This window comes from Rhinoderma darwinii, chromosome 5 (assembly GCF_050947455.1).
Source record: "Rhinoderma darwinii isolate aRhiDar2 chromosome 5, aRhiDar2.hap1, whole genome shotgun sequence".
NCBI classification, from domain to species: Eukaryota; Metazoa; Chordata; class Amphibia; order Anura; family Rhinodermatidae; genus Rhinoderma; species Rhinoderma darwinii.
In genome coordinates this window covers 157435926-157457619 of record NC_134691.1, presented here as the reverse complement: position 1 = coordinate 157457619, position 21694 = coordinate 157435926, and the positions used below count along the sequence as shown (strand labels likewise).

At 41.3% G+C, this 21694-nt stretch overlaps 1 protein-coding gene across 1 annotated transcript in view; it reads left to right on the top strand.

The window, feature by feature from the left end:
• Window positions 1-21694, top strand: part of CDYL (chromodomain Y like) — a 68657-nt gene that overhangs the window by 40435 nt on the left and 6528 nt on the right. The window contains exon 3 of the mRNA XM_075826674.1: window positions 14631-14884. Within this exon, the coding sequence (XP_075682789.1) occupies window positions 14631-14884 (254 nt within the window). The remainder of the gene's footprint in view (window positions 1-14630; window positions 14885-21694) is intronic.

The following is a 21694-nucleotide window of genomic DNA, read 5'->3' as shown; positions in this document are numbered from 1 at the left end:
AGGGTCCAAACCTTTTTTTATTTTACAATGACTTCGTCAACACACTTCTGTCCTCGACTGGAATGCCAGAGAAGTACTCCAGTCAGGATCCCAATGTCTTCACCGCTGCCTGCTTCAGGTTTGGCATGTCTAGTCCCCAATACCTCAGTCACTCGCTGGTCTGCCTCCACACAATGGACGAGGCTTAGGTTCGTCCTCCCCATCATCCGTATGATTGTCCAATTGAATTGCTCCCAGAAGCTTCAACTCCTCGTGGACGGAATGCTCCTCTCTCCTTGCCTGAGACCCAAGCTATGTCTACTTCTTCAGCCGGAGCTGGATTCTTCTTCATAGAAAAGAAAGATTGATTTTCTCCGGCCATGTATCGACTACTGTAGTTTACCATATCACTGTCAAGAACAAATACCCCTTGCCGCTAATCTCTGAGCTCTTTGACAGGATTCGTGGAGCCAAGATTTTTACTAAGCTGGATCTACGTGGGGCTTATCATTTGATCCGTATCCGCAAATGTGACGAATATAAACCACATTGAACACCCGAGACTCACTACGAATATCTCTTTGGATTGTGTAACGCTCCAGCTGTGTTCCAGGAATTCGTAAACTACATCTTCCGGGATCTACTGTATGTCTTTGTGGTGGTATATCTGGACGACATTTTGATTTATTCACCATATCTGACGACTCGCTGGAAGCATGTTCGCCAAGTCCTGTCGCGGTTAAGGGGGAATAATCTCTACGCTAAACTTGAAAGTACGTATTTGAAAATAAATCCTTGCCCTTTCTGGACTAGATAATTTCAGATCATGGACTACAGATGGATCCGGAGAAAGTGAAGTCCGTCTTAGAGTGGCCACATCCTCAAAATCTCTGTGCTGTACAGAGATTTCTTGGTTTCGCAAATTTCTACCGCCAGTTCATCCCAAACTTCTCTTCACTTACCACTCCTATCTCTGCTCTTACCAAGAAGGGAGTGAACGCTAAGGTCTGGATCCCTGAGGCAGAGTCAGCATTTTCCAACCTCAAGAGAGCCTTCACTTCAGCTTCCGTTCTTCACCATGATGTGTCTCAGCAATTCTCGTTGGAGGTTGACGCTACTTCCATTGGCGCTGGAGCACTTCTCTTTCAAAGAAACTCCAGGGGTAAGGCGGTGCCCTGTGTCTTCTCAAAGCTCTTTTCTCTTGCAAAATGACACTACTCCATACTCCATTGGGGACTGAGAATTACTGGCCGTCAAATTAGCCTTAGAAGAATGGAGGCGTTTGCTAGACGGGGCTGATCATCCTATTATCTACACCGATCACAAAAACCTCACTTATCTACAGTCTGCCCAATTACTGAACCCTTGTCAAGCCAGATAGTCGCTGTTCTTTGCCAGATTCCAGTTCTTACTTCATTTCCGTTCTGCAGATAAAAATATAAAGGGCGTTGCACTGTCTCAGTAGTTTGAGACAGATAACTCAGAAGTGGATCCTCAACATACCATTGACCCTTCTTAGGTTATTTCTGTTAACCCACTGCAGATGAAACACATTCCTTCTGGAAACATTTTTGATAGGAAGAAAATTCTCCTCTGGGTTCACAATTCTAAGGTGGCAGGGTACTCTGGTATCTGTAAGACTCAGGACTTTATTTCTCATCGTTACTGGTGGCCCACGCTGTCCAAAGATGTTGTGGACTGTGTCTCTTCATTTACCAACTTTGCTCAATACAAAGCTATCCATTCCAAACCTGCGGATCTATTCCAACCTCTGCCTGTTCCTGAAGGTCCTTGGCAAAATATTGCTATGGATTTTATTACAGAAATTCCTCCTTCTTCTGGTTGTACCACTGTCTGGGTCATGGTGGATCGTTTGAGCCTTCCCTCAGCTCCTCGTCTGGCAAATTTGTTTGTTCAACATATTTTTCGTCTACACACACTGCCCCTCCATATCTTGTCTGATCAGGGTGTACAATTCACTTCCAAGTTCTAAAGAGCCCCATGTAAACTCTTGGATGTAAAATTGAACTTTTCTTCTGCATATCACCCACAATCCAATGGCCAAGTTGAAAGGATCAATCAAGTGCTAGAAAATTATCTTCGTCATTTCATATCTGTTCAACATGACAATTGGGTGCATCTTCTTCCATGGGCTGAATTCTCTTACAATTATCTTACGAGTGAGTCTACTGTTTCGTCTACATTTTTTATTGTTTACAGTACCCTCGCCCTAGCGTTTGTCATAGACTTTCCGTTTGACCAGCTGGTACTCCGCTACAGTGGAGCGGCCCAGTGGGTCCAAATACGTGACAACTAGTTCATCTGATATGACCTTGTGACAGGTACCCTTTAAAACTAGACAGTTTTACTGACCTATGTTGCCACAAATTTATGATTGCATGTACCCCCTTAAATCTGTCACAATTTACAGCACCTTTATTAACTATAATACTAGCTTAAATTATGGAACTTTTTCTATGCCAATGTCTTTTTGGAGTAGAGATGTGCTTTTTTCCACAGACTTTTTTTTTTTTTTCTTAAATGATTTACATTCATAAATGTGTCTCAGTTGTGGCCAAACAGTAAGCCATGCCCATATTTAAGTTACTTTTACAAACTGACGTGCATGGCGCAAATGATTAATATGTCACACAGCAGATTTGACACTATTTTGGAGTAAGTTGCAGCAAAAAGAAAAGTTACAAATATAGTGGTAAATGTGGGCTTAAGTCCTTTCCCTTGGTGAAGAAAAATCCAGTCCCATCTCTGACTAGGATACACGGCTGGTGTAAATGCCATATCATACAAAATGTAAATGAAAGTCCGATGTTATTTGTGACCATGAAGTTCCCCTTTGAAAAATTCTCCACCACTGTACGTTTCGCGTATGTCGCTTCCTCAGCCTGTGTTTTTATATGTGTTTTGTTTGTTTGATGTAATAATAAAATCATATATATATTTTCTGTGTACTTTTGGCTCATGACTCCTTTTTCTCATGTTTCTAATGGGTTCTATTTCACTAGCCACACTCAGTCATAATTACTGCCAAACCTGTTAAATCTAAACATCACTTAAAGAGGCTCTGTCACCAGATTATCAAATCCCTATCTCCTATTGCATGTAATCGGCGCTGCAATGTAGATAACAGTAACGTGTTGTATTTTTTAAAAACGATCATTTTTGGCCAAGTTGTGAGCAATTTTATATTTATGCAAATGAGCTTTGAATTTTTTTTCCGTGTTTCCAACTGGGCGTGTTTACTTGTTTTACTAACTGGGCGTTGTGAATAGAAGTGTATGATGCTGACAAATCCGCATCATACACTTCTCTACGTTCCCACCCAGCTTCTTTCACTAAAGACACACAGCGTGACGTCACCCACAGGTCCTTCAACCTTGGCGTCGGTCAGAGAAGATACATCGGCTGAAAGGCGTCCAAAAGGTAATATGCTCGTCTCTCTAGGGAGTTTGCTATGCTTACCTGCACATGGTGATGCTGCTGCAAATTCAACTGTACGCCTGGAGCTGTCGTGTCTTCTCTCTTCCGACGCCAAGGTTGAAGGACCTGTGGGTGACGTCATCACTCCCAGCCAGCTTCTTTCACTGCAGACAGTGTGACGTCACCCACAGGTTCTTCATATTAACCTTTTGGACGCCTTTCAGCCGATGTATCTTCTCTGACCGACGCCAAGGTTGAAGGACCTGTGGGTGACGTCACGCTGTGTGTCTTTAGTGAAAGAAGCTGGGTGGGAACGATGAGAAGTGTATGATGCGGATTTGTCAGCATCATACACTTATATTCACAACGCCCAGTTAGTAAAACAAGTAAACACGCCCAGTTGCTAAAAACACAATACACGCCCAGTTGGAAATACGAAAAAAAAAACACGCCCAGTTGTCCATTTCAAAGCTCATTTGCATAAATATAAAATTGCTCATAACTTGGCCAAAAATGATGGTTTTTCCCAAAAAAATATTCCGCGAATATCAGCGGTATTTTACAGCTGACACCTCACTGCAATAGCCAGGATTGAACATTACTCCTTTCCTGGACGTTTAACCATTTAGATGCCGCAGCCTTAGCGACCGCGGCATCTAAGCCGTTGGACAGAGAGGGCCGGCTCCCTCCGTCGACCTGTCGCAAGCCATCCTCCCCGCAGCGCAATTGCAGGTTGACAATGGTCGGTCTGCCATCTTTATGCTCTTATAATTAAAAGCCAAAAAAACACAATATACTGCAATATGTCATCTAGCTGAATTTCAAATTCTGGTATCATGACAACCCTAGCCTAGATCAGAGTGGCGCAGTAATATGGTTAATGTCTTTTAACTGCTTAAGTGCATTTTAACACCGTACGCCAACATGGGTAGCGGGATAAGTTGGTGGGGATGAACGTCTGGTTGCCAGTGATGGATTACCTGACGGCAAGCTCTAATTCAGTGCGCATTGAAGACTTGTTTATTGAGTAACATTGGGGTGCCACAGGGAACTGTCCTGTTGCCTTTTCTGTTTACCCTGTACACATATGATTTCTGATATTGTATGGAAACTTGTCATCTTCAGAAGTGTTTTTATGACAATGTGGTGATGAATAAGTGTACACCGTGTTCCAAATTATTATGCAAATGTTATTTTTCGTTGATTTTCCTAAATAGTCGATGCAAATGACAGTCAGTATAATCTTCAAGCCATCAACCGTTGGAGTATAATGCAAATTTTATTGAACAAATCTCCTAATGATAACAGATTTTTTTTTTTAGAAGTAAAAAACTCAAAATGCACTGTTTCAAATTATTATGCACAACAGAGGTCAAAACATTTTAAAGGTTGTAAAGAGAACTAAAATGGTAATTTGTTGAATTTTCAGCATCAGGAGGTCATATTTACAGAAATCAAAAGCTCTTTCAATCAAAAAAAACTTAGCAGGCCAAGTTACATGTTAACATAGGACCCCTTCTTTGATATCACCTTCACAATTCTTGCATCCATTGAATTTGTGAGTATTTGGACAGTTTCTGCTTGAATATCTTTGCAGGATGTCAGAATAACCTCCCAGAGCTTCTGTTTTGATGTGAACTGCCTCCCACCCTCATAGATATTTTGCTTGAGGATGCTTCAAAAGTTCTCAATAGGTTTAAGGTCAGGGGAACATGGGGGCTACACCATGAGTTTCTCTCCTTTTATGCCCATAGAAGCCAATGACACAGAGGTATTCTTTTGCAGCTTGAGATGGTGCATTGTCATGCATTAAGATAATTTTGCTATGGAAGGCACGATTCTTCTTTTTGTACCACGGAAGAAAGTGCTCAGTCATAAACTCTACGCACTTTGCAGAGGTCATTTTCACACTGTCAGGGACCCTAAAGGGGCCTACCAGCTCTCTCCCCATGATTCCAGCCCAAAACATGACTCCGCCACCTCCTTGCTGACATCGCAGCCTTGTTGGGACATGGTGGCCATTCACCAACCATCCACTACTCCATCCATCTGGACCATCCAGGGTTGCACGGCACTCATCGGTAAACAGCATTATTTAGGGGTGGCCGAATAATAGCTTTATGCACACTTGCACACCTCTGGAGGATCCTACACCTTGAGGTTCGCGGGACACCAGAGGCACCAGCGGCTTCAAATACCGGTTTGCTACTTTGCAATGGCATTTTAGCAGCTGCTCTCCTAATCCTATTAATTTGTCTGGCAGAAACCTTCCTCGTTATGCCTTTATCTGAACAAACCAGTCTGTGCTCTGAATCAGCCACAAATCTTTTCACAGTACGATGATCACGCTTAAGTTTTCTTGAAATATCCAATGTTTTCATACCTAGTGTAATACCTTGGACAATTTCACGCTTTTCGGCAGCAGAGAGATCCTTTTTCTTTCCCATATTGCTTGAAACCTCTGGCCTGCTTAATAATGTGGAACGTCCTTCTTAAAGAGGCTCTGTCACCAGATTTTGCAACCCCTATCTGCTATTGCAGCAGATCGGCGCTGCAATGTAGATTACAGTAACGTTTTTATTTTTTAAAAAAACGAGCATTTTTGGCCATGTTATGACCATTTTTGTATTTATGCAAATGAGGCTTGCAAAAGTCCAACTGGGCGTGTATTATGTGTGTTACATCGGGGCGTTTTTACTTCTTTTACTAGCTGGGCGTTCTGACGAGAAGTATCATCCACTTCTCTTCAGAACGCCCAGCTTCTGGCAGTGCAGACACAGCCGTGTTCTCGAGAGATCACGCTGTGACGTCACTCACAGGTCCTGCATCGTGTCAGACGAGCGAGGACACATCGACACCAGAGGCTACAGATGATTCTGCAGCAGCATCGGCGTTTGCAGGTAAGTCGATGTAGCTACTTACCTGCAAACGCTGGTGCTGCTGCAGAATCACCTGTAGCCTCTGGTGCCGATGTGTCCTCGCTCGTCTGACACGATGCAGGACCTGGGGAAGTGACGTCACAGCGTGATCTGCCAGAAGCTGGGTGTTCTGAAGAGAAGTGGATGATACTTCTCGTCAGAACGCCCAGCTAGTAAAAGAAGTAAAAACGCCCCGATGTACGCACATAATACACGCCCAGTTGGACTTTTACTTTAAACACGCCCACTTAGACTTTTGCAAGCCTCATTTGCATAAATACAAAAATGGTCATAACTTGGCCAAAAATGCTCGTTTTTTTAAAAATAAAAACGTTACTGTAATCTACATTGCAGCGCCTATCTGCTGCAATAGCAAATAGGAGTTGCAAAATCTGGTGACAGAGCCTCTTTAAGTAGTTTTCCTTTGATTGGGCACACCTGGCAAACTAATTATCACAGGTGTCTGAGATTGATTACAATGATCCAAAGAGCCCTAAGACACAATACCATCCATGAGTTTAATTGAAAAACTAATTATTAAATGTTTATGACACTTAAATCCAATGTGCATAATAATTTGGAACACGGTGTATAGGCAGTTGGTGGAAAATTTTGTTGAGTGGAGTGCAGCCAACGGCCTTACTTTGAACGTCGGAAAGATGAATGAAATGATTATTGATTTGGGCAAGAAGAGTAGGGATATTGCTTTGGTGGTTATAGGTGGCCATGATGTGGAGAGTGTGGACAATTACAAGTACTCAGGTGTCCATATTGACCAGAAGCTTGATTGTTTGTTTGTACAAGTGTAGAAAAGATCTACAATAAGGGTATGGTACGGTTATAATTTCTAATTATAATTTTCGGGTGTGTAAAAATAAATAACAAAAATACTAGCAATGTTTTAGGGGTTGGTTGTTGCGCGTACCAATTTATTATGGGACCATCTGCTGGGGGAACAATGTCAGGAGTGTAGATGCTAACAAGCTAGAGAAATGAATTAAGAAAGCAGGTCAGGTAGTTGGATGTAAGTTTGTTCTTTTGCTATTTGAGACTAGGACACTCTCGGTTCAGAGCGATAATTGAGAATGACTCTCATCCATTTTTTGAAGTGGTTAAGGCACAGCGCAGCACTTTTAGCCATAGATTTGTACAGTTACGCAGTGTGAAAGAGCGTTATCGGCGGTCATTTCTGCCAACTGCCATTGAACTCTACTATAAATCATTGGCAGAGAAAGATGGATGTGGAAATCATTAACATTATAGACATAGAAGTACAAGTATTGCTGGTGTTTCTTCTATAGGCAGGCAAATTGTTTTTATTGTATTATTGTCTTTTTATGTCATGTTTATGTGTTTTTTTGTACTCCATTTTTTATGTGATTACATAATGCTGCAACACAATTTCCCAATTGGAGATGACTAAAGTCTATCGATCTATAATCCCAACCCACTAGCTGAGAGCGAGCGCCTGCAGAGGGGAAAAAAATGCTAAAAAAATTCAGGATACATGACATGTAATGGCCAGAAATAATGTTATTCCTTGTGTACGTACAGCTTATTCTGAAAAGTTAGATACCCTTTAACTAATTGGAAGATATATATATATATATATATATATATATATATATATATATATATATATATATATTTTATGTAGCTATTTATTTTTTAAATGTAAAAACTTCCCTTGGACTGCCATATTGGAGGCACACACATTGTATATGGATTTATTCTGATTTTGTCCCTAATGAGGAAATGGGCATCTGCCTCATAGGGGTTTCTGCCTTCCTCTGGATCACAGTAGTATTAAAGGTTGGACTTGATGGACCTGTGTCTTTTTTCAACCTAATTAATAATGTAACTGTTACTCGCCATGGTCCCCAAATAGACAAAAATTTATTAAATGTTTCCTTTTAAAGCAGTTAATGCAAAAGTATAGCTAAATACATTTAAAAAAGGGAAAACATTTACTTATTGTAAATAGTTACCCATTCTTTTTCCTTTCAGAGCCACTCAAACAAAATGGTGGCAAAAGTGGCATCACGCGACCGCATCATTCATAGAGATGCACTTTTTTTTACAAGTCAGGTCACGTGATGCTCTCTAGCGGCAAGTGAGAAATCTGTGACCTGCAGCCTGGCGCGTGCTCGGAACTGCTGGAGTTCTAAACGCCCATAAGCTCTTTTATCATTTTCTCTGGACTTCAGCTGTATTGGGACACTGCAACCTTCCTTTCCCACTGGTCCCAAAAGACCCCCCATCCCAATTATAATTGGTTTGATAACTTAAGGAAATCGCTAGCAACTAGTTTGAAGAGATTTTGAAGTGCGTTTTTATGGAGAGCAAAATTTTTTTTCCATTAGTGAGCAAAGTGTAACTCTATCCTAACAGGTTGTGGTCTTTCTTCCTCGTTTCACGTGCAGGATCTGAATATTGCATCCTTGCTTTATTATCAAGCATAAAACACTGCTCCAATTTATTAAATCTGATCAGCATAAAAGCAGCCTGTGTTGGTCCACGCAAAGTGGTTGTCTGAAATTGGCAAAAAAAAAACGGCAAAGGGGGGCGGTGCCATAAAATAGTAAAAAAAGTATTATTTACCCGTGAGATCCCTGCCATCCTGGTGCTCCCTGCCGGTCTATGATAACTGTGCTGTAGCGATGACGTCATGGCGAAACATGACCACAGCAGCCATCGCTGCAGCTCAGTAAACAGTCTGGTGAGGAGCACTGGAGCGACTGGGGATTTAACAGACAAGTAATGCATCTTTTAGTATTTTAGAGCAAACTCCCTCTCCCTTTGCTCATTTAACCCCTTAAGGACGCAGCCTAGTTTTGGCCTTAAGGCTCAGAGCCCATTTTTCAAATCTGACATATTTCACTTTATGTGGTAATAACGTCGGAATGCTTAAACCTACCCAAGCGATTCTGAGATTGTTTTCTCGTGACACATTGGGCTTCATGTTCGTGGTAAAATTTGGTCGATATATTCAGTGTTTATTGGTGAAAAATTGCAAAATGTAGAGAAAATTTAGAAAAAATAGCATTTTTCAGAATTGAAATGCATCTGCTTGTAAAACAGACGGTTATACCACCCAAAATAGTTACTAGTTCACATTTCCCATATGTCTACTTTAGATTGGCATCGTTTTTTGAACATTCTTTTATTTTTCTTCGACGTTACAAGGCTTAGAACATGAACAGCAATTTCTCATATTTTTAAGAAAATTTCAAAAGCCTTTTTTTTAAGGTACCTCTTGAGTTCTGAAGTGGCTTTGTGGGGCCTATGTATTAGAAACCCTGATAAAACACCCCATTTTAAAAACTAGACCCCTCAAAGTATTCAAAACAGCAATTATAAAGTTTTTTAACCCTTCAGGCATTTCACAAGAATTAAAGCAAAGTGGAGGTGAAATTTGCAAATTTCATTTTTCTTGCTGAATTTCAATTTTATTCATTTTTTTTTCTGTAACACAGAAGGTTTTACCAGAGAAACACTACTAAATATGTATTGTCCAGATTCTGCAGTTTTTAGAAATGTCCCACATGTGGCCCTACTGCGCTCATGGACTAAAACACAAGCCCTAGAAGCAAAGAAGCACCTAGTGCATTTTGAGTCCTCTTTTTTATTAGAATATATTTTAGGCAGCATGCCAGGTTTGAAGAGGTGTTGAGGTGTCAAAACAGTAGGAATCCCCCAATAGTGACCCCATTTTGGAAACTACACCCCTCAAGGAATTCATTTAGGGTTGTTGTTACCATTTTGACCGCACAGTTTTTTCACAGCACGTATTTGAATTGGGCTCTGAAATGAAAAAAATGTCATTTTTTCCAATAAAATGTCATTTGTGATCAAAATTTCTTATTTTCACAGGGAACAAAATACCCCATTTTGTTGCCCAATTTGTCCTTAGTGTGGCAATACCCCATTTGTGGTGATAAACTGCCGTTTGGGCCCATGGGAGGGCTCAGAAGGAAAGGAGCGCTATATGTTTGTTGGAGTCCAGATTTTGCTGGATTGGTTTTCGGGTGCCATGTCGCATTTGCAGAGCCTCAGAGGTATCAAAGCAATAGAAACCCACCAAAAGTGACCCCATTTTGGAAACTACACCCCTCAAGGAATTCATTTATGGTTGTTGTTAGCATTTTGACCACACTGTTTTTTCACAGCACCTATTTCAATTGGGCTGTGACATTAAAAAAATGACATTTTTTCCAATAAGATGTAATTTTTTACCAAAATTTCTTATTTTCACAGGGAACAAAATACTCAATTTTGTTGCCTAATTTCTCCTGAGTGCATCAATACCCCATTTGTGGCAATAAACTGACGTTTGGGCCCATGGGAGGCCTCAGAAGGGAAGGAGCGCTGTGTGTTCTTTGGAGTGCAGATTTTGCTGGTTTGGTTTTCGGGTGCCATGTCGCATTTGCAGAGCCCCAGAGGTATCAAAGCAATGGAAACCCACCAGAAGTGACCCCATTTTGGAAACTACACCCCTCAAGGAATTCATTTATGGGTAATGTGACCATTTAGACTCCATAGTTTCTTCACAGAACTTATTTGAATTGGGCTGGGAATTAAAAAAATATATATTTTTTCCAATAATATGTCATTTTAGCTCAAAAATTCTTATTTTCACAAGAAATAAAATACTCCATTTTGTTGCCCAATTTGTCCTGAGTGCGGCAATACCCCATTTGTGGTGATAAACTGCCGTTTGGGCCCATGGGAGGGCTCAGAAGGAAAGGAGCGCTGTGTGTTCTTTGGAGTACAGATTTTGCTGGTTTGGTTTTCGGGTGCCATGTCGCATTTGCAGAGCCCCAGAGGTATCAAAGCAATGGAAACCCACCAGAAGTGACCCCATTTTGGAAACTACACCCCTCAAGGAATTCATTTATGGGTGTTGTGACCATTTTGACCCCATAGTTTTTTCACAGAACTTATTTGAATTGGGCTGGGAATTTAAACAAAATTATTTTTTTCAAATAATATGTAGTTTTGGCTGAAAATTTCTTATTTTCACAAGAAACAAAATACCCCATTCTGTTGCGCAATTTGTTCTGAGTGCCGCAATACCCCATTTGTTGTGATAAACTGCCGTTTGGGCCCATGGGAGGGCTCAGAAGGAAAGGACCACCATTTGGCCTACTGGGGATTTTCTAGTGCGAAGTCATGTATGCAGAAGCCCCTGAGGTACCAGTACAGTTGAAACCCGCAAGAAGTGACCCCGTTTTAAAAACTACACCCTTAAGGCATTCATCTAGAGGTGTAGTGAGCATTTTGACCGGAGACATACAACCCATAAACTGTAATGTGGGTTCTCCCGGGTATGGCAATACCCTACATGTGGCTGTTATCAGCTGCCTTGACACACAGCAGGGCCCAGAGGGGAAAGACGAGGGGGGATAAACTGTGTGGAGTGCATCAGGGTAAGTAAAATTGGGGTAAATTATAAACCAAGGGATGTATGATAAATTTTAAACCACTTTCATACAGAGCTCTGGTTATTCGGGACACGTGTCACATTGATATATTGTGTCATTCATTATCGCCCTCTTATAGCAGACTTTGCACCTCTTTTGACTTTTTCCCTTCTTGCCAGTTTGGGGAACTTCTCCTGGAAAGTGTTGCCGCCCTGGTACGATGCGTGTGGGCTCGCTTCCAGAAGTACTGGGTGCCCCCCCCTTCTTGGTCCCTAAAGATTAGGTTCTTGATAATCACCTCTTGAAATTCCAGGAAAGTTCCCGTCTGGCCTGCACATCGACGTAGCACGTACGCATTGTACAATGCCATCTGTATGATGTGCCCGGCTAGCTTCTTATACCACACTGCATGGCGCTGTAGGGCTTCAGGGCTTGATCTTACAAGTCCATCCCTCCCATGTACCTATTGTAGTCCAGGATGCAGTCTGCTTTGGGGGTGGCCTTTCCTTCATATATCCTAAACCTGTAGGTATACCCTGATACACTCTCGCACAGCTTATACATCTTCACGCCATACCTTGCCCTCTTACCCGGCAGGTACTCGCGGAATTGAACCCTCCCTTTAAAATGTACCAGGGACTCATCAATAGAAATACACGTCTCGGGGGTGAATGCTTGGGAAAACCGGGCACTGGAACGGTCTAATAGGGGTCTCCGTTTATCCAAACGGTCAAAACTGGGGTCATCTCGGGGTGGGCACGGCTCATTATCAGTATAATGTAAGAAATGAAGTATTGCCTCATTTATTTATTTTTTTAGGTTCCAGTTCAGGTCTGAAGTTGCTTTGAGGGGCCCATATATTAGAAACCCCTATCAAATACCCCATTTTAGAAACTAGACCCCTCAAAGTATTCACAACAGCATTTAGAAAGTTTATGAACCCTTTAGGTGTTTCACAAAAATTTAGAGCAAAGTAGAGGTGAAATTTACATTTTTTTTTGTCAGAAAATCCTCTTTATACCATTTTTTTTATAACACAAAAGGATTTATCAGAGAAACGCAACTCAATACTTATTGCCCAGATTCTGCAATTTTGAGAAATATCCCACATGTGGCCCTAGTGCGGTAATGGACTGAAGCACCGGCCTCCGAAGCAAAGGAGGACCTAGCGGATTTTGAAGCCTCTTTTTTATTAGGCACCATGTCCGGATTGAAGAGGTCTTGTGGTGCCAAAACATTGGGAACCCCCCAAAAGTGACCCCAATTTGGAAACTAGACCGCTTGAGGAATCCATTGTAGTTTTCTTGGGGTGCATGCGGCTTTTTGATCAGTTTTTATTCTATTTTTAGGTGGCGTGGTGACTAAAAAACAGCAATTGTACGATTGTTTTTTTTTCTTTTTTTTTTTTACAGCGTTCACCGTGCGCTATAAATGACATGTTCACTTTATTCTGCGGGGCGTTACGATTACGTCGATACCAGATGTTTATAGTTTTTTTTTATGTCTTATGGCGTTTGCACAATAAAATACGTTTTGTAAACAATCATTCACTTTTTGTGTTACCTTATTCTAAGAGCCAGAACGTTTTTATTTTTCAATCAATAAAGCCGTGCGAGGACTTATTTTTTGCGTAACGAACTGTAGTTTCGATCAGTACCATTTTTAGGTACATGCGACTTTTTGATCTCTTTTTATTCCATTTTTTGGGAGGTGAAGTGACCAAAGAATTGTGATTGTGGTTCGGTTTATTATTATTTTATTTTACGGCGTTCACCGTGCGGGATAAATAACGGAATAATTTTGTAGTTCAGGCCGTTACGGACGCGGCGATACCAATTATGTATAGTTTATTTGTTTGTTTATATATTTTTATTAATAATAAAGGACTGATAAGGGAAAAAGGGGGATTTTTACTTTTAATACTTTTAAATCTTTTATTTTCTTATTTTTACACATCTTTTTTTAACTTTTTTTTTACTTTATTACTTTGTCCCACTAGGGGACATGAGGGCAGGAGGCTCTGATCGCTATTCTAATACACTGCACTACATGCGTAGTGCAGTGTATTAGAACGGTCAGCTACTCACTGACAGCAAGCATAGTGGGTCCTGACGTTGTCAGGACCCACTAGGCTTCCGTCTATGGCATAGCCGGACGCCATTGTTTGGTGTCCGGTTGCCATAGTCACCATCGCCGGCCGCTGTCGCGTAGCAGGCCGGCGATGGCAGCTTAACCCCTAAAAAGCCGCGATCTCTATAGAACGCGGCTTTTAAGGGGTTAATCAGCGGGGACACAGCGATCGGTCCCCGCTGTAGGAGCTGTGACAGCTGCTGAACAAGACAGCAGAGTCACAGCTCCTGTATGTGTCGGGAGGACGGCCGAAACGGCCGTTACTCCCGTGACGTACTATTACGGCATGGAGCGCGAACGATACAGCTGCCATGACGTAATAGTACGTCAAGGAGCGGGAAGGGGTTAATGTTGATCCTGACAGCTCTTTTAATCATAGTATACTATGACTAAGGATTGGATGGTGGTTCCTTGTAATGGGCTGCTTTTATGTTGGCATTGTTTGGGCTCTGGCTCCATGTCTTCAGTATCTGTTCATAGGTGAGGAGTACTTGGAGTGGTGAGATATGATTAGCAATTGTGTTGTGGCTGGAATAATTGGACCTCAATAGGTAGAGCTGTGTATATAATGGATAAACATTATACAACCGTTGATTTAATGCAGTAAGAATGACAAGTGTCACACCAGTGTTAGAAGCTCTATCCCAGAACCAAACCTCTAATATTTGCAATATAGTTTGAGCTTTTGTAACCATCTTACTGGAAAATAACCAAAGTGTAACCTCTTTTTAATTATTTGCAGGGCCATCTACTTTCATGCAGGCATTGACAGCAAATGGTACCAACACTTTACAGACATCAGTGGCTGGAGTTACAGGAAAGCGGAAGTTTATTGATGAGCGAAGAGACCAGTCTTTTGATAAAAGGCTACGATTCAGTGTAAGACAAACGGAAAGTGCTTACCGATACAGGGATATTGTTGTGCGCAAACAGGACGGCTTCACACATATATTACTTTCCACAAAATCATCTGATAATAATTCACTGAATCCTGAGGTTAGTTTCATCAGTAAATGATTCAGTTGCAAGTTTTGCCTTCAACATGATTGTGTGTTTTTTTTTTTTCTTTTAATCTACAAGTAATGTATGGTGCATGCTTTGTATGTTTAATTTGAGACGAAGCACATAAATACCTTGGAAATATAGATTTGCTGCAGAAATAGTCATGTAGACTGGTACAAAAATGGGATTTCAATTTCAGACCATTTCATCAGCTTTGGAAAGCGAGCAATGCAGGTATGGCAGCAGATTAACATTTCCGGGGACATGACAGGTCCTTTTTTTATTACTTTTTCACTATATATTAGCGTTATGTTCTTGAGTGAACTTACTCTTCAGGCCTCCTGGAACTATTTTCCAACAAGAAGAAAGTTCACTGAAGCTCCACCGTGTTGAAATATAAAAACATTAGTAATATATTTACCCTAAAAATTGAGCTTTGCCTCCCCTCTGCTGGCATCTATCTTCTTCCACCTAACGTCATTTGTCCAGAATGGTATCGCATCACCCGACCATAGCAGCCAATTGCTGACACAGGATGTTGCTGCAGATGAGACCTCACCGCCAGCAGCAGTTAACCGCTTCTAACAAGTGATATCATTATAGACAACGCAGAAGGAATTGAATTGAATGAAGCCCGGGGGGAGTGTCATAAAGCCTATTATTTTTCAAAATTGTTTTTAAAATGATATGCAGATTTTGATAAATCTTTTTAATAAAAATGGATGCTCATGAATATTTAGCATTTTCCTCTCCTGGTCTGTCATGTGACACATTCACTGCTGATCAACAGTGAATGTGATTGGTCATATCTCCAGCCTTTTGAGTCCTATTAAAACCCCTTAGTCTCATTTCCTGAAAATAGTCAATGAGACAATAATCTAAGAGTAATAAGTCATTTACTGCATTTTACGGACTATAGGATGTACTGGACCATAAGGCACATCCATAAATTGTAGCATAACAGAGGAGAAAAAATAGTTTTTGCCTTTAACTGTGCATTTCCTGGGTAATATTGAGACAATAGGGTACCACAGTGCCCCAACACAATGCCAGCCACAGTGCCCCATAACAATGTCAGACACAGAAATACAAGATATTGGCAGCTATAGTGCTCTCAGCCTCTCCTGAACTAACCAGACATCGGAGGTGTGGAGAGGCAGGGGTTAATGGTGTTGAATCTGCTCTGTACATAGGAGGGGGCGTGGCTAGAAGGTCCTTGCAGATCAGGACCTGCACAATTTACTGTGCCGCGGATATTTCATGTATTTTGATACTAAGCTGTGCAGCCGCATTGTAACACATGAATGTATGAGAGCGGGGCTGCGGCTGTGTAATACAGCCACTGCCCCGCTCCTGAGTCCTGACAATGGCACCGTCCGGATGATGCGATGCGGCCAGCGCTGCACTAATGAGCGGCGGCACTGAAGACCGAACATGGCGGGCAGACTGCAAAACACCCCCATGTTCTGTCTTCGGTGCCTGAACCGCCGCTCATTAGTGCAGCGCCGGCCGCATCACCTCATGCTGACCGCACGCACACTTAATGTCACATTTAATTTTTTGTGTCAGAAAATTAGAATATTAGATTAGCAAAATTTAAAAAATGATTTTTAATACCGAAATATAGGCCTACTGAAAAGTATGTACAGAACATGCCCTCAATACTTGGTCGGGCTCCTTTTGCATGAATTACTGCATCAATGCGGCGTGGCATGGAGGCGATCAGTCTGTGGCACTGCTGAGGTGTTACGGAAGCCCAGGTTGCTTTGATAGCGGCTTTCATCTCGTCTGCATTGTTGGGTCTGGTGTCTCATCTTCCTTTTGACAATACCCCATAGATTCTCTATGATGTTTAGGTCAGACGAGTCTGCTGGCCAATCAAGCACAGTGATACTGTCGTTCTTAAACCCGGTATTGGTACTTTTGGCAGTGTGGGCAGGTGCCAAGTCCTGCTGGAAAATGAAATCCGCATTTCCATAAAGCTTGTCAGCAGAGGGAGGCGTGAAGTGCTCTAACATTTCCTGGTAGACGGCTGCGTTGACTGTAGACTTGATATAACACAGTGGACCAATACTGCTGCTCAGTGATCCAAAGTCCTGTTTTCAGATGAAAGTAAATTTTGCATTTCATTTGGAAATCAAGGTCCCAGAGTCTGGAGGAAGAGTGGAGAGGCATCAATCCATGTTGCTTGTGGTCCAGTGTGAAGTTTCCACAGTCAGTGATGGTTTGGGGAGCCATGTCATCTGCTGGTGTTGGTCCACTGTGTTATATCAAGTCCAGAGTCAGCGCAGCCGTCTAGCAGGAAATTTTGGAGCACTTCATGCTTCCCTCTGCTGACAAGATTTATGGAGATGCTGAATTCATTTTCCAGCAGGAGTTGGCACCTGCCCACACAGCCAAAAGCACTAATGCCTGGTTTAATAACCACAGTATCACTGCGTTTGATTGACCAGTACCTTACCTAAACCCCATAGAGAATCTATAGAGTATTGTCAAGAGGAAGATGAGAGACACCAGACCCAACAATGCAGACGAGCTGAAGGCCGCTATCAAAGCAACCTGGGCTTCCATAACACCTCAGCAGTGCCACAGGCTGATCGCCTCCATGCCACGCCGCATTGATGCAGTAATTCATGCAAAAGGAGCCCCGACCAAGTATTGAGGGCATATACTGTACATACTTTTCTGTAGGCCTATATTTTGGTATTAAAGATAATTTTTTAAATTGGGCTTATATAATATTCTAATTTTCGGAGACACTAAATTTTGGTTTTTCATTAACTGTTAGCCATAATCATCAACATTAAAAGGAAAAAATGCTGGAAATAGATCACTCTGTGTGTAATGAATCTATAATATAGGAGTTTCACTTTTTGAGTTGAATTACTAAAATAAATTAACTTTTTGATGATATTCTAATTCATTGATAAGGACTAGTATATATATTTATTTTATTAACAATTCATTTAGACCAATGCTTATTTTTTATACTTTAGGCGTTTTCTCTGTAAAATTATAGTTACAAGCTGATAATTGCTACCTGTAAACTGACCTTAACGAGAACATGTCAGCAGTTTTGAGGTCTCAAAATTATTGACCACGATGTAGATGGTGGGGAGTGCAGTGCAACAATGCCTAATTTTTTGGTCAGGCAGGTCGTGTGTCCGAGAAACCTACGTTTTGACGCAAGTGCCACAGGGGTGGCCTCTCAATGTTCAGTGCTCCGGGCTCTCTGCACTGATCGCTGAAAACCTCTCCAGTCTGAGGAGACTGCTAGAGGGGCACTTGCGATCCCAGCGACGGGGACATCTAAACAGAGATTTTCTCTTCATTCAACTTGCATGACCAACAACATAGGTATTGTTATGCTGCACTCCCCACCCTGTATATATCGCTGTCAGCAGTTTTGAGTACTAAAAACTGCTGACAGGTTCTCTTTGAATGCGAATCCATAATCTGCGAAACGTCTGAAGCTATAAAACCTTATTTTCTTGTCAATATTTGCTTATAGTCAAATCAGAGTAGCTATTTAAATATCCGACATGCCTATTATAAAAGTAACAAGATATTTAGCAAAATCAACTTATTAGATCTATTTAACATGCCAATTAAGTTTCCAAGGTGCTCTGCGCACTATAGTACCTTAACACCACTGAAAAAGTTGCCAAAAGGACATCTCCTACTCTGCCGTCCCCTGCATTCACTCTGTACATAATACTGAGAGCTCTCTGCTTCTTTTCAAATTATTCTCTCTGCATTCTGATCCAAATGTACTGTAGGAGGAAGTATTTAAAGAGGCTCTGTCACCAGATTTTGCAACCCCTATCTGCTATTGCAGCAGATCGGCGCTGCAATGTAGATAAGAGTAACGTTTTTATTTTTAAAAAACGAGCATTTTTGGCCAAGTTATGGCCATTTTTATATTTATGCAAATGAGGCTTGCAAAAGTACAACTGGGCGTGTATTGTGCGTACATCGGGGCGTTTTTACTACTTTTACTAGCTGGGCTTTCTGACGAGAAGTATCATCCACTTCTCTTCAGAACGCCCAGCTTCTGGCAGTGCAGACACAGCCGTGTTCTCGAGAGATCACGCTGTGACGTCACTTCCCCAGGTCCTGCATCGTGTTAGACGAGCCGGCACCAGAGGCTACAGATGATTCTGCAGCAGCATCGGCGTTTGCAGGTAAATCGATGTAGCTACGTACCTACAAATGCTGATGCTGCTGCAGAATCAACTGTAGCCGATGTGGCCGACACGATGCAGGACCTGTGAGTGACGTCACAGATCTGCACTGCCAGAAGCTGGGCGTTGTGAAGAGAAGTGGATGATACTTCTCATCAGAACGCCCAGCTAGTAAAAGTAGTAAACACGCCCCGATGTACGCACATAATACACGCCCAGTTGTACTTTTACTTTTCAACACGCCCAGTTGTACTTTTGCAAGCCTCATTTGCATAAATACAAAAATGGCCATAACTTGGCCATAAAATGCTCGTTTTAAAAAAATAAAAACGTCACTGTAATCTACATTGCAGCGCCTATCTGCTGCAATAGCAGATAGGGGTTGCAAAATCTGGTGACAGAGCCTCTTTAAGATGGAGCAAATAGCTCTCCGAATTAAAAGGGTTGTCTTAAAGAGGCTCTGTCACCAGATTATAAATGCCCTATCTCCTACATAATCTAATCGGCGCAGTAATGTAGATAACAGCAGTGGTTTTTATTTTGAAAAACGATAATTTTTGAGCAAGTTATGAGCAATTTTAGATTTATGCTAATTAGTTTCTTACTAGACAACCGGGCGTGTGTTTTTACTTTTTACCAACTGGGCGTTGTACATAGGAGTGTATGACGCTGACCAATCAGTGACCAATCCGCATCATAGACTTCTCATTGTTCCAGCACATTATTAGAGCGTGACTGTGCAGTGAAAGAAGCTGGGCTGGAACAATGAGAAGTGTATGATGCTGATTGGTCAGCGTCATACACTCCTCTGTACAACGCCCACTTGGTAAAAAGTAAAAACACGCCGAGTTGTCTATTAAGAAACTAATTAGCATAAATCTAAAATTGCTCATAACTTGCTAAAAAAATGATCGTTTTTCAAAATAAAAACCACTGCGGTTATCTACATTACAGCGCCGATCAGACTATGTAGGAGATAGGGCACTTATAATCTGGTGACAGAGCCTCTTTAAGATACGGCCACTCCTGGAGAAATGGTGACCATACAGAGCTAGTTTTCCAGAGCTGCTGTTTGTTAGTGGTTCATAGCTCTGGCTCATAGAGGCAAGTGCTGAGCAGGGGGCCACCCCTCCTGTGATCTGGACAGGTGTCCTGATGAGACAACTTCTATAAATATACGCAACCAATACGGAGGACAACCTGAATACGCCTTACGATTAATGCAAAATAAATTAAATTGCTTCAAATACTGTATCATATATTGGGGGAGGGCAAAAACCAATTGATGCCCATGACTATTGGTAACATTGGCTATGACTCATAATATATATATATATATATATATATATATATATATATATTAGAACAAGAACCTAAGAACGGAGTCAAAACCACGATATTATAGATAAAATAGCAAATTTTTATGAATACATAACAAAACAATAATGAATATAAATGCTCACATATTAAAATCAAGGATGACTACCACATTGTGGAAAAAATGGAAGCCAGACACCTGTATGTGATGGGCTAATGTAATGGCATACGCATAAGGTAGATAGTACAAAAGTACATGAATGAGAAAGCAAGCAAGTCACTGAAACCTGGAAGACCATCAAAAAGTATGTGTTTGTGTAACGAGCTATACACTGTCCCAGGTCATGTTTGTGAGGTTGTAACTATTGGTGTCACTTGGCACCTACCCACATAGGTCACTAATAAAGGGGAACATATGCAGCTTGATGTAAATAGCTTACAAATTTACATCTTTCAAACTTACACCCCCGGACGAAGGCTTTCCTCGCCGAAACGCGCGTCGGGTGTTACGCCAGACAAACAGTGCTATACATTATGGGTAAGCTATTTACATCAAGCTGCATATGTTCCCCTTTATTAGTGACCTATGTGAGGTAGGTGCCAAGTGACACCAATAGTTACAACCTCACAAACATGACCTGGGACAGTGTATAGCTCGTTACACAAACACATACTTTTTGATGGTCTTCCAGGTTTTAGTGACTTGCTTGCTTTCTCATTCATGTACTTTTGTACTATCTACCTTATGCATATGCTATTACATTAGCCCATCACATACAGGTGTCTGGCTTCCATTCTTTCCACAATGTGGTAGTCCTCCTTGATTTTAATATGTGAGCATTTATATTCATTGTTGTTTTGTTATGTATTAATAAAAATTTATTATTTTATCTATAATATCGTGGTTTTGACTCCGTTCTTAGGTTCTTGTTCTATAAATATGTGCAAAGTGCATGCAGGAGATGCGAAGAACAGGAAATCTATGTGATGCAGCTTCAGCCAATAGCTGCACAGCACTGAGTAATGTCAGAGAGGAGGTCACCATGCTATGGTAAATGAAACTAGTAGGTCCATGTTGCTAGTCATAAAAATTTGCCAGGAGTTTGAGCTATAGAATGCTGCTACAAATTATACAAATAATGTTACTATGGCTGCCTGTTTAAAAAAAGAAAAATTGTAAAACATAAGTCAGGCAAATACAAGATTGCTAAATTATTTATTTTTTTAGAGCTTTAAAGAGGATCTGTCAGATACTTATGCTGCTCTCTCTGAGGGCAGCATAAGCAAGCGACAGACATGCTGT